Genomic DNA, 15,407 nt, shown 5'->3' with positions numbered 1-15,407 from the left:
TTTAATACAGAGGCAGGGTGTGATAAGGAGCTGCTGAAAGGCTGAGCAAGAATACTAATTTACATAAAAACAAAACTCTTAGAGAAATATTCAACTAAAACGTAGGGGCTCTGTAGTTATTTATGTGGAAAAATAGGCTTAGATAAGATTATGATTCCACAAACATTGAACAGTCTTACCATAAAATCCAATGTTTAATCTAAAAATAATGTGACAATTTTTTCATTTCATGATGTCTGTAAGTCAAATCATTATGCTGTATACCTTAAACTTACATAGTGCTGTACAGCAATTATATCTCAATAAAACTAGAAGAAAAAAAGAAAAATAGTGTGACACTAGAAAACAGTTCTTATGTTGACTAGAGGCTTATCATACAAATAAAGCAATTAACCCAAAGGCCAACCAACAGCCTCCTTGAAAGGCTACCTATAGGTGGGAAAGATTTCTTCCTACTCTGAAGAACTTTAACGACTGCTGTGTGAGTTGAGTTGAGGCAAAATATAAAAAAAGTAGGATCCCAAACTTTTGTAACTGCGCTAAGTTCTCCTTCTGTCAAAATGCCTCATCACTGATAAGTCTGTATCATTATTACAACCAAAATTCTATATCCAAGTAAATGCCTCTATGTTCCATATTGAATGTCAGCATGACCTGCATTTCTTGGCCTCTCTGCAGACATTTGGTGAACTAGTGACTTTTGTGTAGAGCATTCCCCCCCTGAATGATCTGGAACACTCAAAACTGAGGCTGGCTTTCCCTTACCACACAACACGCCCTAAATGAACTATGTCCACTTAGCTGGTATACATTCACACAATGTGTTTAGGAAATGTAAGTCAATAGTAGTGTAAATAAAACATCATTAAAATTTAAAACAGCAGCAGGCAACAAAATAATCCAAAATCCAGTCCAAGTCAAACTATTAAGTTATCCATTGCTCAGATGCCCCTCCGGCCATGTGAATAATCCATAGGTCTACCATACATGTGACTTGATTATTTAATCAGCCTCTAAAATGGGGAGGGCTAAGCATAGAGTAGACATTCAAACAACAGTTGAGTTGTTTTAGAATGAAGATGTGCCTTTGGAATTTTTAAGTAAGCTCTACTATTTGGGATTCAAATTCTAATTGTTTCTCATAAAAGGCTTGATCAGTACCAAAGTGGGGAGACAGTCTCAACGCATAATGATTGAGCTTACCAGTTTTTAAAAAATCCCTTAGCAACCTAAACTTATGCAATTTAATTTTCTTGTCATTGCTTTCCCTATACTATCAAAAATGATGCTTTCTTCACTATTTCAAACTCATCATAAAATTGCTAAAAATCTGAAATTCAATTTGTCACATTACTGCTGATTTGAATAATGGCTGAATAAAAGACAGGAAACGCTGAAGCAGCATTGATTTCTAAAACATTTTGCACTTTTCTCCTCCATCCCTGTAAAGTAAAGCTCGGATGCTATGCACAATTACACAAGAAAATCAAGAAAACCATTACATTTAGCATTTTGTCATGATCATTGTTACCATGGCAAAAAGTGGGCTTAGTTTAGCACATCTGCTACGGGAGAGGTCCACTGGCCTTTTGTAAAGTTGAGTAACAATATAATGCCAAATTCTGTAGGCTGTCACTGTTTTTTTCCAGGGTAAGACTACTGTCCACAGATGCTACTGTCTCTCTCCTTAATGATTGGACCAATGTCATCTTATTATTGTATTCTTACAGTTGGCCAGTGACCGAGGAACACAGTTAATCTAGGAAGGTTACCCCTTGACCCCCCTTCTGATCTAAGGGGTAAAAAATACGTGGTGTGAAAGCTTGGGACTTCAATAATAGCAAAGGCCAAAGTTTTAACAGTTGTACTGTAAATTACAATAGAGTTGTGCTAAAAATAGCTCAGATTTAGACGTGAGAAAGACAATGCATGATAACTACTTGTACCCATAGTTACATTTTCTCTGAGTATCAGTTTAGTTATCCGTAAAATGGGAATAAAAGTAACTTTCTTGTGAGTACTAACTGAGATAATCTGCAGGTCCAGACACATGGTGGGTACTCAGTAATATGGCATCCTCCTCCCTCCTCCAACACCATCCTTTTCTTAACCACTGAGATCTCCATGCCTTTGGGAATGTTGGTTGAAGTTGGTAGGTAAACTATTTTCTACCTCTGGAAGGTAATTTGTTTTGATCTTTCATATCGTTTGGATACTTTCCTCAGAGAGCTGAGGATAAAATATTTTTTTTTTTTAAATGAAGGTCTTTTTTTTTTTTTTTTTTAAACACTATTTTATTTATTTTATTTATTTATGGCTGTGTTGGGTCTTCGTTTCTGTGCGAGGGCTTTCTCTAGCTGTGGCAAGTGGGGGCCACTCTTCATCGCGGTGCGCGGGGCCTCTCATTATCGCGGCCTCTCTTGTTGCGGAGCACAGGCTCCAGACGCGCAGGCTCAGTAGTTGTGGCTCACGGGCCCAGTTGCTCCGCGGCATGTGGGATCTTCCCAGACCAGGGCTCGAACCCGTGTCCCCTGCATTGGCAGGCAGATTCTCAACCACTGCGCCACCAGGGAAGCCCAAAATATTTTTTTAAGATCTGACAGAAAGCATAACTTCCACATCAAGAGGATAAAAGTCAGTGTCAATATCATAATATATATCACATCCTAATTTTCATATTTTAAGTGACACCAATATCATCACTGTAAAATGGAAAATGGCGTCTACACTAATTTTGACCTTATGCAGAGATTTTTCGTTTTAAAAAAATGAAGCTACATTATGAAAGCAAAGAAGTTGAAATTACCTGAAATGAATACATTAATCAAGTCTCGGTATTTACTAGAAACAAAGGCTACTAGCATTTTTACCAGCTAAACAAAATATTTTTTTCTAATGAGATTTCAGCTGAATATCGTTTATCTTAAGAGAAAAATAATGGGGCCTTACCTATTCCAGTAGCTCCAGAACTGGTCATGCAGGTAGGCGTGGTGGCTACATTCATCACCAAATGAGGCTTTGCTTTCAATCCAGTGAATTACGTGCCCTTCTACAGCTAAGGGACAAAGCATTACTAATATAGCGCAAAGGGAAGGGAAAATTGAAAATTCTGAACTCTGTCTGGGTCTCTCTATGCTTCACATTCATGAACAGAGGCTTAGCCCTCACCATCATCTATGGATGTAATTATAAAACAACACATCGCATATGTTCGTAACAAGGAACACTTATGCTACAATCACATCCCTTTTATTTTCGTCATTTACAAAAGTCCCTCTCCTATTCTGAGACTGCCTGTATAAGTTGACAAGTAATGTGAAAGCAAACCAAGGTGAGCCTGGCTTTTCAATAGAACCCTGTGTTAAAAATTCAGTACTTAGAGAAATGACTTGAAAACGGTAACCAAAATGTCTTTAGAACACATGTTTATTTCTCAAATACATGTAAAAGTTTTTAAGGCATAGGTTTCTTCTAAACCTATAATTTTCTGCTATTTTAAAATAATCTTTTGCAATTATTTCACACTTTTAGATAACAAAATTATCAAGCTAATCTAGATTCTCTGGTAACATTTGCTAACATCAACACAATTTTTTTTCAAAGCTATGGGAAAAACACATCCCTTTTCTCTATAAACAAATGCATAGCAGAGTTTAAGGACTTACCAACGGGTACTTGTAAAATAAAGTCTGGTGTTTTGTCATAACCCTTTGCACGGAGCTGATCTTCATCTACAGGATGAACAAATACTATTACTTATCACAGTATTCCATTAACAAGACAGCAATATAATTGCTTTTCTTTCTTAAAAATGTGTAAAAATTACTAATGCAGTCATACATATCATTCTTATATATGCAATGCTGTGTTGGAATAAATGAACTTTCGTAACAAACTGGAAGCATAGAGGCATTTTGCCTCTTTGTCCCTTCTGCATTTTTATGTCTTTATTATAAACATCATTAATTCAAGCTGTCATACGCTACCTTTCTTATAATTGAAGATACTCAAAATAATGAAGTATACTTACTGATTAAAAGAAAAGGCTTCTACCACCATGAATATCACTAATGTTATGAAGCCAATATTGACATTGGCCTTTACAATTATAAAACAAATGCTTTCATTAAAGCAATTAAGAAAGTTTAGTTTCAATTAGTGAAACTATTCCTACATACAAGAACATAAGAAAGAGACAAGGACAGTGAGATCCCCACAGAGAATTAATTACCCTGCTTAATACCTTTGGTGAGCTATTGTTTCTGGCATTTACCAAAGTTTTACAACTCACAATATGTAATTCTGAAAAGCAAACAGGCTTTGAGATTTTTTTCTAAGTCTGTTCGATTTCTTGATCCTCTGTAAATATCAATGAGCCATTCAGGAGGAAAGGAGGCAGGAAAACAGAGTGCTTGACAAAGTTGGAAAAAACTACCTAGGTCCTTGGTTAAAAAAAAAAAAGTCCTCCAATATTTTCTACACGCTGTCCTTGACTTCTAACGGCATTACAAGGTGATTCTGAAATGAGCAGTTCTCTGTTAGATTTTGGAGTGACCTGGTCATTCAATTCCAGACATGGCTTTCTGTCTTCACCCAACCCCAACTAATGGCCCAACCAAGTAACAAGGAAGGCTGTGTGGTCTCTTAACACCTACTGAGCTGTTGACATTGTCATGCATCCCATTCGCCTTCCTGCATCACCTTTGATTAAAATTAATGGCCCATTCCCAGTTGTTGGGTAGCTTATTTCCAATCCATTTGTCAGGCCAAGACAGTGGTTTCATGGCCAATGTTCAGAAACTCTGTTTTAGAACACTCCTGTGTACATCTTGAGAGGTCAGCATTTTAAACGTAAATAACCTTTTAATGACAAGACACATATTTAAACCAGATATTTAAATTAAATTTGGTTACAGTTGTTATCCTTTATCCAAATTTTGAAGAACTGATGCTAGAATTTGAAACAATCTCCCCTGCTTGAAATATAAAAAATTCTAAGTTAACTGTTGAAATAAGGAAATAAAATTAATCTTACTTTAAAAACAAGAGAATTTGGAAAACTGGACTGTGGATGAACAAGACTGAAAAAATTTCTATCCTCTAAATGCATTCTGGCTACAAGAATGTTTAATGGAAAAGGCATTTATTAAATCAACCCAAGTGCCTTGAGCTGATGTTTCAGGTAGCTGATGAACAGTTTTAAAAGCTGAGTTGACATTAAAAAAGAGAGATTAATATTTTATTAAAACTATCCTAGCTTGATCAACCTTTGCAGATGTTAAAATCTGTTTCAGAAAGAAAAATGATTATGTTTCTGACAGCAGCTCAAAACAAAATTTCAAAGGTCACCAAGCAATCCAAACGCACACACTAAAATCCCTTAAAAGGCAGATGCTACACTCTTGTTCACTGCACCAAAATTACTAACACAATACCTACAATTTAAATTTCCTGAAGATAAACATCAGGTGAGGCTAGGGAATCTTCCCATCTTTCTGTGGAGAACCTCAAAGTACAAGAGTATTCAAATGCTTTCTCCATGCCACCTCCCCACCTCCCTCCCTCTCAATATGAAGTTGATTCAATAGTAACTGTACTCAAAGGACAGTTTCTAGAAGTCTGTGTCACCACCAGATATTACGCTTTTTTTTTTTTTTTAAAAAGAGGTTATTCCACGTATCTGAAGTACTATGTTATTATGTATTGGGTATCTTCTCTGTTTATTTTCTAAACTCTCACTGCCTTACCTGCCCTGTTTCCATCTTCACACTATTTCTTTCAACCTAGATTTCCTAAGAAAGGAGGAGGGTACAACTTGGCAAAGTTCAGAGAAGATGAGAGTACAAGTATAGGAGGTAGCATTTATGAACAGGTGGCCTTGCTCATCTGGTCTAGGTCCCAGGAGAAGGAAGTTTCTATCATGGATCATCCTACTGGGAGATTTTTAAGGTCAGCCCCATCCATCTGACCTGATTTCCTGGCCTTTGCATTATGCTCCTTTCCTGGCTCCCAGACCTTCAAAGATTTCTTACCATTGGATCATTATCCAAACCATTGGGTATGGATTTAAAATTTGGTTGACCACTGGGTGGGTCAGGGTTCCAACTCTAGGATCTCGAGGTTATGGCTCGGTCATCATCCCACATGACTTCCCTTCTGCCTCCTTCTTTGTTCATTCCCTTGTCTCATTGTGCATGTGCCTGTCTCCCAAATCCCGGGCCTATGCACTGCCCCATTCTCACCACCAACATATGCTTGGCACATATTTAAGACTCAAAAGGGTAACTGAGTAAAATATAAATGCATTTTTAAGAATACCCATGTTTTCTGCAAAGCCCACCTAGACTGACTTAATAATTTTCTTGCCTGATTTAAGAGACAACAAAAGTGACCCAAAGTTCAAGGTTGTATTTGACGACTTTCACTGCTATCTTTCACCCCTGGCCCCAGCTGCCTGCTCTGAGGTGCATCTTGATCATCAAGGAAGGGACTACTCATGGGAAGTTTTCCTACCTTCTTCTTTGGTCTGTAGTATTTTAAATAACATTGGATTTATCCATTCCTTAAAGTTTGGGCAGAATTCCCCATAATAAGCAATCTAGGCCTGCTGCTACTACAGTGGGTAGCTCTTTGGTTACTTTTCCCTTTTTTTTTTATGGCTACTGATCTGTTTAGATTTTCATCTCTTATATAGTCAGTTTTGCAATTTATATTTTCCTTGGGAATCATAAGTTTCATCCATGTTTTTAGAGCTTTTTGTACATATTGGAACCAAGTGGTTACTTATGATTCTTTGAACTTCCCAGGTGGAAAACTGGATGTTTAAGTAACCTGCTGTTTTCTTCAAGAAAAAATGATCAGGATTAAGAAAAAAGAAAGAATAACATTAGTTAGAAAGGGGAAAAAAAAGAGTAGCAGCAATGTTTTAGAATAGTATTTTTAGTATAACTTCCCAGAATTGCTGGGGATCAATATGAAATCAATCTCCAAATTCTGTATACCTAACTTATTCAGTGAATGTAGCAAATATGAAGTAGGGCTCTTCTGATTTAAGGTATATTAAAAACACCTAATATATTTCATAAGTACAGGCTTGTTAATGTCATAGTTCAAGTGTTCATTATCAAAGTTAATATAAGAATATTCTCACTTAAAAGCAGACTTGTTAGCCTCTAGATCTACAAAATGTAGGGTATTTAGATAATGTGTGCCTTAAGAAACACAGTATTTCTGAGCTTGTAAAGTCTTCCAACCTTCCAGTTTATACATGATAAAAGAGGCCAAGAGAAGTTAAGTGACTGCCAACACCTGGGCCTCTCAAATAGCCAGATATAGACAAGAGCCCACCACAATCAATTACTGGTTTGTCCCAACAGACCATATACCACTCTTAATTATGGCAAATATTTAAATTTGATCATGTGTAATACTTATGAAGTGGGGAAAATTTTCTCATTTTCCTCCTAAAAGATTTGGAAACGCAAGAGAGGGGATGGCTATCTGTTGGGTAGTATTTAGTTGACACCTGACTGAAGAGGAGACGAACGAAATCTCTTGATTTCTAGCATCTTAATGATCCTTTCTTCAATGGAACTAAAAAACCAATGAAACTGCATCCACAGATAAAACTGATGTTACATTTAAAAAAACAATCCAGATCTTCATTTGTTTTTAAGTTGCCAAGCTTGCCTTTAGAGGACATTTTTAAAAAGGAATCACACACATGTAAAGAACACTGTGAAAGTTTAATTTCTCAGGACCTTTAATTACCCTCTCCTCTAAATGCCCAAAATATCCAAAGCAATTAAGTACTGATTACACAATTTCTTTTTTTAAAATAAAGGGGTGATTTTGAGTCAGAGAACAAAACACATCTGAAACTAGTTAACATATACTTAAGAATCATAGCACGACATGAGGACTGCCAAGAAGAAGTCTGAGGTTTTCTTTTTTTTTTTTTTCTTAAAAGATTTTAAATTTAAGAAATACAGTTATTTCCCAGAGAAATTATGTACAATTCCAGTTCATGACATCTGAAAATGAAAAGAAAAATAATATTCTGACATGGTCTTCTATCTATGAATTTGTCAAAACGTTTCTAAAATGCTAGGTTAAAATACCTCGTACAAAAAGAAACTTTTTAACACCTGTTCCATTTTTACTAAATTGGGGAAGGGCAAAAAATACACATCAATACAAGTGAAAACTACAGTATATCTTTTCTACTCTAGTATCTTGTTTTTCTGGGTTTTTTTCCCCCCCCAAACACCGTCTCATTCAATAATTGGTGCTATGACCTTTGCATCCCATATTTATATATTCTCTAAGAGTAAGTTTCACAGCCTTTCCAATTTAAGAAGTTAGCAGGGTTTTGGTAATAGATGTTACTATGCTATGCAAACCACGTGCAAAGGTACGCAGAAGAGATATGCATTTAATGGGGAGAGCGATAACACAGATGAATGAAATCTTTAGAGAACCTAAAAATTTCTTTACAGCCATTAGTTTTAACCTCTTCCCCCAAAGCCTCTTATCAAAGCCACTAATAAGGAATACAACTGACTGCTCTGACCTTGTCCTTTGCTTATGCCTTTAGGGGACAATACTTGTGAAAATTGAAGTGCCCTAAAGATAGGAAACAAATGGGAGGTCACAAGCCAGGACAGTGCAAAGTGAGGCAGGGTAGGCTGGCCCCTGCTGACTGGCGGCTGTGGAGACAGAGGACATGAACATGGACGACAAAAGCAAAACTCTTCCATAGTTTATACTGCATCGCTCTAAGTTCTTTTGGTTTAATGCCACAAGAGAAGGGACAAATCAGCATGGTAGAGTAAAAAGAATTCAGGGCAAGTTATTGGGAGGGGGAGGGCAATAACTCTGATGAAAGGTCCGGGGCAAGTTTCCACTAAACAGAACAGGGGGATGGGATGGTCACAGAGCCCTTTCTAACTCCAAAATTCTGTGGAATGGATGAATGTTACCCTTTGTCTGCCCCAGCTCTTTGAGGTGTAGTCACTGACGTTAAGACCCTATTGTCCCTGAACGAATCTCAATGGAGGGAGGCATATTAGCAGCTCTGAGACATAAAAGTGATCCCTACACACCTGATACACAAACACACAGGACCAAGGAACCAATCCAACAATAACAGTAACAGATTTGACCCCCGATGCCTTTTGGTTATGGGGAATAAAGCTCCAACCTGTGGCTAATTTTCTGTGGGGTGAGATATTTGAATTTTTCTGTCCTGTACTCTGCCCTGTCTGGCACTGCCACCTTACTCTCACAATGTGATTCTGGTGGGCGGTCCTCCCGCCCCCCCAACCACTGGCCACAGGAGTGGACACTTGACCCAGAAGAGCCGATCAGAGCCCTTTCTAAGATTCATTATGAGGCCAACGAGAAGCACCGCTGTTCCCTGGGATTACAAACTCTCAAGAGTAAACGAATTAGCAACTGCCAGGGATCATCTTTGTTGTCTAAGAATGAAGCCAACAGGGCAAAAAAGAACACAAAAGGGAAAAAAGAGGAGAACTGACGACATTGTTTTGTCTTCTGGATTCTAGACACACCAGAAGCAAACTTCTCCTTTGGACTTCACGGGTATATCTCTGAACTAATAAATTCTCCTTTTTTGTGTGTGCATATAATCTAGTTGGACTGGATTTCTGTCACTTACAACCAAAAGTTTTAATTTATCACCAGTGGCCAGGAAAGCAGATATTGGCAGATGCGAGTTATCTAACCAGAGCAATGGTGACTGAAGAGCTGTGGGCCTGAAGCAGGAAGACTACCATCATTAAGTGGACAGGGTAACCTGTCTTCAAAGTTCCAAAGAACCTGTCTTTCAGCAGCATACACATGTCTGTGGTTCTTTTCTCTTGGTCCCAGGGAGAAGCGTGCACAAGCATATTCAATAAGGCGAGTAAGTAAAGATGGTCCCTCACCTTGCCAACTTCTTCAGGAAGGGAAGAACAGGCCCCAGATTCTCCACATCCTGCCCCCAATATAATGTTCCTGTTACCCTGAAAACTGCATCTAATTTTTAACCTTTAGTTAGGAATTTAAATAGTTGATACCTTCTGAAATACCCAACCATCTCAGTTCCCTTTAGCCCATATAACCATATGTTTTATTTCTAGTCTCTTATCCTCTACTGCTAACATCTGCATGTAAACACAATCCTAGTATTCTAAATCTCATCTATTCCCACTGCCTATTCTTCACCTAAAGTCATAATCCCCCGTTTGTCACATCATAATCACTTCCCCAGAGCACTGTTGCTTCAGGTGGGGAATAAAGCAGCAGGAGTAGATGAACTCTTAGAAACAAAGATCCTAATTTCTTACAGCAAGGGACATCCTTCACTAAGCCTATTTGGCTTTACAGATTACACCCTCCTAGAGTTCCACAGAGTAATACATGAATGCTAGAAAAGCACCCATGTAAAATATGCTGGCTTGTCATAAGGCAAGACCAAACATGGTAGGGTGAGGAAGGGATGAAGCAAATGTCTCTCAGGTGTCACTCAAAATAATTGTTAGCTTCTACTAACAGGGCAACATTCACTGGAAAGAATAAAATAACTCCAGAGCCATCCTTATTAAGCCAAACTTAACAAGAATTTGCACCAGACAGTGGCTGTGGAAGTCACTAATGAAAGTCCCTCCGACCTGGAGATATGCCAACCCATGGAGGATGAATGGTTCGTCTTCAGTCTTTGGTACAAGCTCTTTCATATCTTCCCTAACAGTGCAAACAGTCTTGTCATCTTCTGGCTGTCACTATTTTCCTTTCCTCCCTTGCCTTTTGTCCAAATCTCTCCCCTCACCCCCTCAAAAAAGAGAGAGAGACAGACAGACAGAGAGACAGAGACAGAGAGAGGATATAACAAAATGTGGTTTCATTAATTACTTGAGAGATACAAATTAAAACATCTCCATCGGTAGACATAATACATTTTGTATTTCACTGATATTAGAAATGGAACAAACTTTTAGCAGAGGGGATAAGGATGGTCACAAGTGACACTGGTCAATTTTAAGTTTAAGAAGGGGTTCTTTGTGCTTCCAAGCCTAAAAGTGGGCAGCAGGATCTTCACATTTTCTGAGACTTTAAATGCCGATCAATAAATATTCATTCTAAATTAACTATCCTTGGAAAGAACTGACCTCTACTTATCTGAAATTTTCCTGGAAGGCTCCATGTTTGACTCAAGTTTTTTTTTTTTTTTTAATCCCTAATGGTACCTGCCCATAGCAAGTACTAAAGGTAACTGTCTGCTGCACCGAAAGAAAGAGTGGTTAGCTTAGTGGTAAGACAGCCAAGCTAATGAGCTCAACTAGCTGTCCGAGAAGCACATGGAAGCAGGAAGGGGCCGCTGAGAGAGAACAGATGAGTAAGTAGAATTCTATCACCACTTCAGGAAAAGTAGCTTATGAGTCAGTAGTAGCATTTTCTTCATATGTAAAGGGTAGCTATTGATTTTTAATATAATCTGTACCTTTCTTTCAAAAATTTCATAGGAGAAGCAGGATAACAGCCTTGAATGTATTTTCACTATCAAGACAATCAAGTGAGATGCACTAGATGAAACTGCATTCTTACTGGGACGGACAAGGCAATAGTGTGTGTGAGTGTGAGTAGCCGGACGGCGGGAGCGTTTGTCATCACCCTCGTAGTCATTAGTGTATAGTTCCTGGCATGCAGAGAACACACGCGACAAAAGTTAACTGAAAAGAATGAATGAATAATGAATAAAAGAATTACAAGAACTCTGAGAAAATTGCTAGAAATTACCTGTAATCATTTGTTTGTCACTTGTCTCCCTACTAGACCATAACGTTACAAAAGCAGGGACTTTATCTGACTTATGTCTAATGCCTAAAATAGTACCTGACTCAGTAACTTATTTTTCGAACAAATATGTGAATAAAATATATTTTCCTGTTGGAGAAACTAAAGTCATTTATTCAACGTTGACTCCTCTTAATACAATATACATTTTGAGAAGCACAAAATAGATACATTTACAAGATAGGATAAATCCATGAGTACACCCAAATCTTCAATGAAAAGGACTCTCTTTCTTTCCAATTGTGCCTGGTTAAATCTTGTGCCATAGCAACTGCTCAGTACATGGCTATAAATCAAGAAAATTTAAGAAATTATTAGGGTTAAGATAAAAGTGATTTATTTTTATTTTTCTCTTTTATCTGACCTCTCTTTTACAGAGGTCAGATAAAACATGTATTTTATAAAATGACATATCGAGCACAATGGGTGGAAAATTTTAAATGAGATAAAAAATTTCAGGAAGTCATAATTCTTAAGAAGGGGTAATATATAAACAATAAGAATCCTTGTCTTTTGAAAGTAGTCCAGATTTGAAGGAGGGAGGGAGGGAGGGAAGGAGAGAGACAGAGACACGGAGGGAAAGAGATTGATTTTACCTTCACTTATTAAAAAAAATCAAAGTAAAACAAACACGTTTGCGATGTCTCTGCAACAAAATTCACGGTGTACACATGTAAACAAGAAAACATAAAGTACGTTTAGTGATCTATTTATATACCAGTATTTTTGATGATCTATCTAAATTTACCTGGTACAGTACTTTAGATATGATTAATCATTGTGAAGGGGTATTTACAAGGTAAAAGAACAACCCCATAACAATACTCCATACAAAGCTTTGAATTTTCATGTTTTAACCATAAATAAACATGTATTAGTTCAGTATTACATTAAAACACTTAAAGTGCATAGAATAGCAACCTCTTCGTATGCTGATGAGGAAATGCTTCAAAACAGGACTGAGGCTACATGAAGCCAGCTAAAACACCAGTTAAGTATCATCTTTAGTATGCCTCAATAAAGTAATTACCTCTAGATCTTAGAGCACAGAGGAATAGATGGGATCCTTCCATATTAAGTCCCTTTTCTGAACCCGTATGCAAATGGCAATGACTCCCTGGCGTGTTTCTGCACTGCCTTTGTCAGCCATGGCCAATCCAGTCTAGTGCACTCAGTTCCCGGAATCAAGGGAGTCAAGGACCTGGGACTACTTTAAGCCATGAGTAAGCCCTTTGCTTTTCCTCCCTGGTGGGGTCTTCTAGTCCTCAGGAAGGAAGCAGAGAAAAGCTAGTCGAAGCAAAGAGGTGGTGCCGAGGGCCTGACTACTCTTAAGCAGATGGTGCCAAGAGAGTAATACCAAGCAGTCTTGAAAATATGACTGCTCAGTCGGTGGCTTCAAACAATAGACTTGGCCGAGCCGTATTGGTCACTGAGTGATCAATATGATCAGATACTTCATAATATTATCGGAACTCCATAGTTCTACAACGTATCTCATGGTGCATCATAGGTCATCCATTCCAACTGGTTCTGAGTCATTATACACTCTATTTTTTATCAGATTTTAAAAAGTGATTTCTATCTAATTCACCCTCTTTCCATATGCTGAACATCTCAGTTGTTCTTCTTATATAAAAAAACTTTTTATGGCTGAGTAATATTCCATTGTATATATGTGCCACATCTTCTTGTGGCACATATATACAATGGAATATTACTCAGCCATAAAAAGGAATGAAACTGAGTTATTTGTAGTGAGGTGGATGGACCTAGAGACTGTCATACAGAGTGAAGTCAGAAAGAGAAAAACAAATACCGTATGCTAACACATATATATGGAATCTAAAAAAAAAAAAAAAAAATGGTCATGAAGAACCTAGGGGCAAGATGGGAATAAAGATGCAGACCTACTAGAGAATGGACTTGAGGACACGGGGAGGGGGAAGGGTAAGCTGGGACGAAGTGAGAGAGTGGCATGGACATATATACACTACCAAACGTAAAATACATAGCTCGTGGGAAGCAGCCACATAGCACAGGGAGATCAGCTCGGCGCTTTGTGACCACCTAGAGGGGTGGGATAGGGAGGGTGGGAGGGAGGGAGATGCAAGAGGGAAGAGATATGGGGATATGTATATGTATAACTGATTCACTTTGTTATAAAGCAGAAACTAACACACAATTGTAAAGCAATTATACTCCAATAAAGATGTTAAAAAAACAAAAACAAAAACAAAAACTAAAAAAACTAAAAAAAAAAAAACAAAAAAAAAAAACAAAAAAAACTTGCTGTTTTTACATAGCAAAATTTAATTCAGTAATCTGAGGCCACTTTCCTAATTTATCAGCTTTCTTTAACTCTCGCTGAAGAATATTTATGGTATACCCCATCTTAAAATTACCAACAATCTTATAACACATTCAACTCCATTCTCCAGGTCACTAATAAAAATATTGAATATTAAGACTTAAAACAGACTTCTTGTAGGACTGTATTCAACATCCTTCCCCAACTTGACATAAGACCATTTGTTTGACTTTCCTTGGCTAAGTCTTGTCCATTTTGGAGCAAAAATTATGTAATCCAATATTGTTTGATGTTTTTAAACTAAAAAAAATACACTATGCAAACTCTTAAACATCTACATAAAACAGATGTGTACAATAATACGATCTGTATAGAACCTTGACAAATTACCACATTTAAAATAGAGAAGAGGAATTAATTCCTTGTAGAGTGCTTTATGGTTGCTGTGATCAGTTATCACATGAATGCCTTTTGAGGCTTAATTTCTACTGCGTAAGAGATGTTGAAAGAAATAACAATCTGTAATAAGATTCCACATTGGCACACAAACACATGCATACATGTGAGATTTTAAAAAATCATACTAAATCTATGATGACAATTCATCTTTGGCATAAAAATAATAAAAGCTCAGTATTTCATTTTCAAGTAAAAGTACTAGCCAATTCCATACATGAGACAAAAATACCTAACGTGAATTTTTCTAACAATTCTTTTTAATATGTAAAGTATTTTATGGACAATATTTCTTTTGTTTCCTTCTCTCATAAGGCCTAGATTATGGTTAATATCTCATGACACCAAAAGTAATACTGCAACAGATATTAAAGCATTTTTTCAGCCACTTATGCTATAAAATATTAATTGCAAGCCCGTGCACGTGCTGTATATACAGGGGATTAGGTAACTGAGTTCCTGCTCAGTTCTAAATCAATAAAAGATAACATGCACAGCATCCATCATTGTTTGCTCTTCCTTCTGTACATAATAACTGCAAGTGGAAGATTTAAAAAAATATATATTTAAGCACTCGTGGAGATAATATATGCTGGAGAGGACGTAAGCAATACTTACCTAGGAAGGACAGGTTTTTCTCCAGAAGCAAGTCTCTGAGCAGAACTTCATGCTCATGACCAATGGCACTGGGAAGTGTTAGTTAAGGAGGGTAACATAGGTAGAATTAAAGCACGCTAATACCAGGGCTATACTTTGAGATGAAATGACCAATGGAGGTAATTACGGC

The 15,407-nt window shown here is 37.3% G+C and overlaps 1 protein-coding gene across 5 annotated transcripts in view; it reads right to left on the bottom strand.

Annotated features, from left to right (window-relative positions):
* Positions 1-15,407, bottom strand: part of CDIN1 (CDAN1 interacting nuclease 1) — a 259,336-nt gene that overhangs the window by 141,104 nt on the left and 102,825 nt on the right. For all 5 annotated transcript variants that reach the window (XM_068535327.1, XM_068535309.1, XM_068535299.1 and 2 more), the window contains exons 8-10: positions 15,239-15,306; positions 3,666-3,731; positions 2,950-3,055 (exon numbers count right to left, since the gene is read on the bottom strand). In XM_068535327.1, coding sequence (XP_068391428.1) covers positions 2,950-3,055; positions 3,666-3,731; positions 15,239-15,306 — 240 coding nt within the window. The remainder of the gene's footprint in view (positions 1-2,949; positions 3,056-3,665; positions 3,732-15,238; positions 15,307-15,407) is intronic.

Source organism: Eschrichtius robustus, chromosome 1 (genome assembly GCF_028021215.1).
Source record: "Eschrichtius robustus isolate mEscRob2 chromosome 1, mEscRob2.pri, whole genome shotgun sequence".
Classification (NCBI taxonomy): Eukaryota; Metazoa; Chordata; class Mammalia; order Artiodactyla; family Eschrichtiidae; genus Eschrichtius; species Eschrichtius robustus.
Note: the sequence above shows the minus strand (reverse complement) of the source record. Positions and strands in the feature narration are given on the sequence as shown.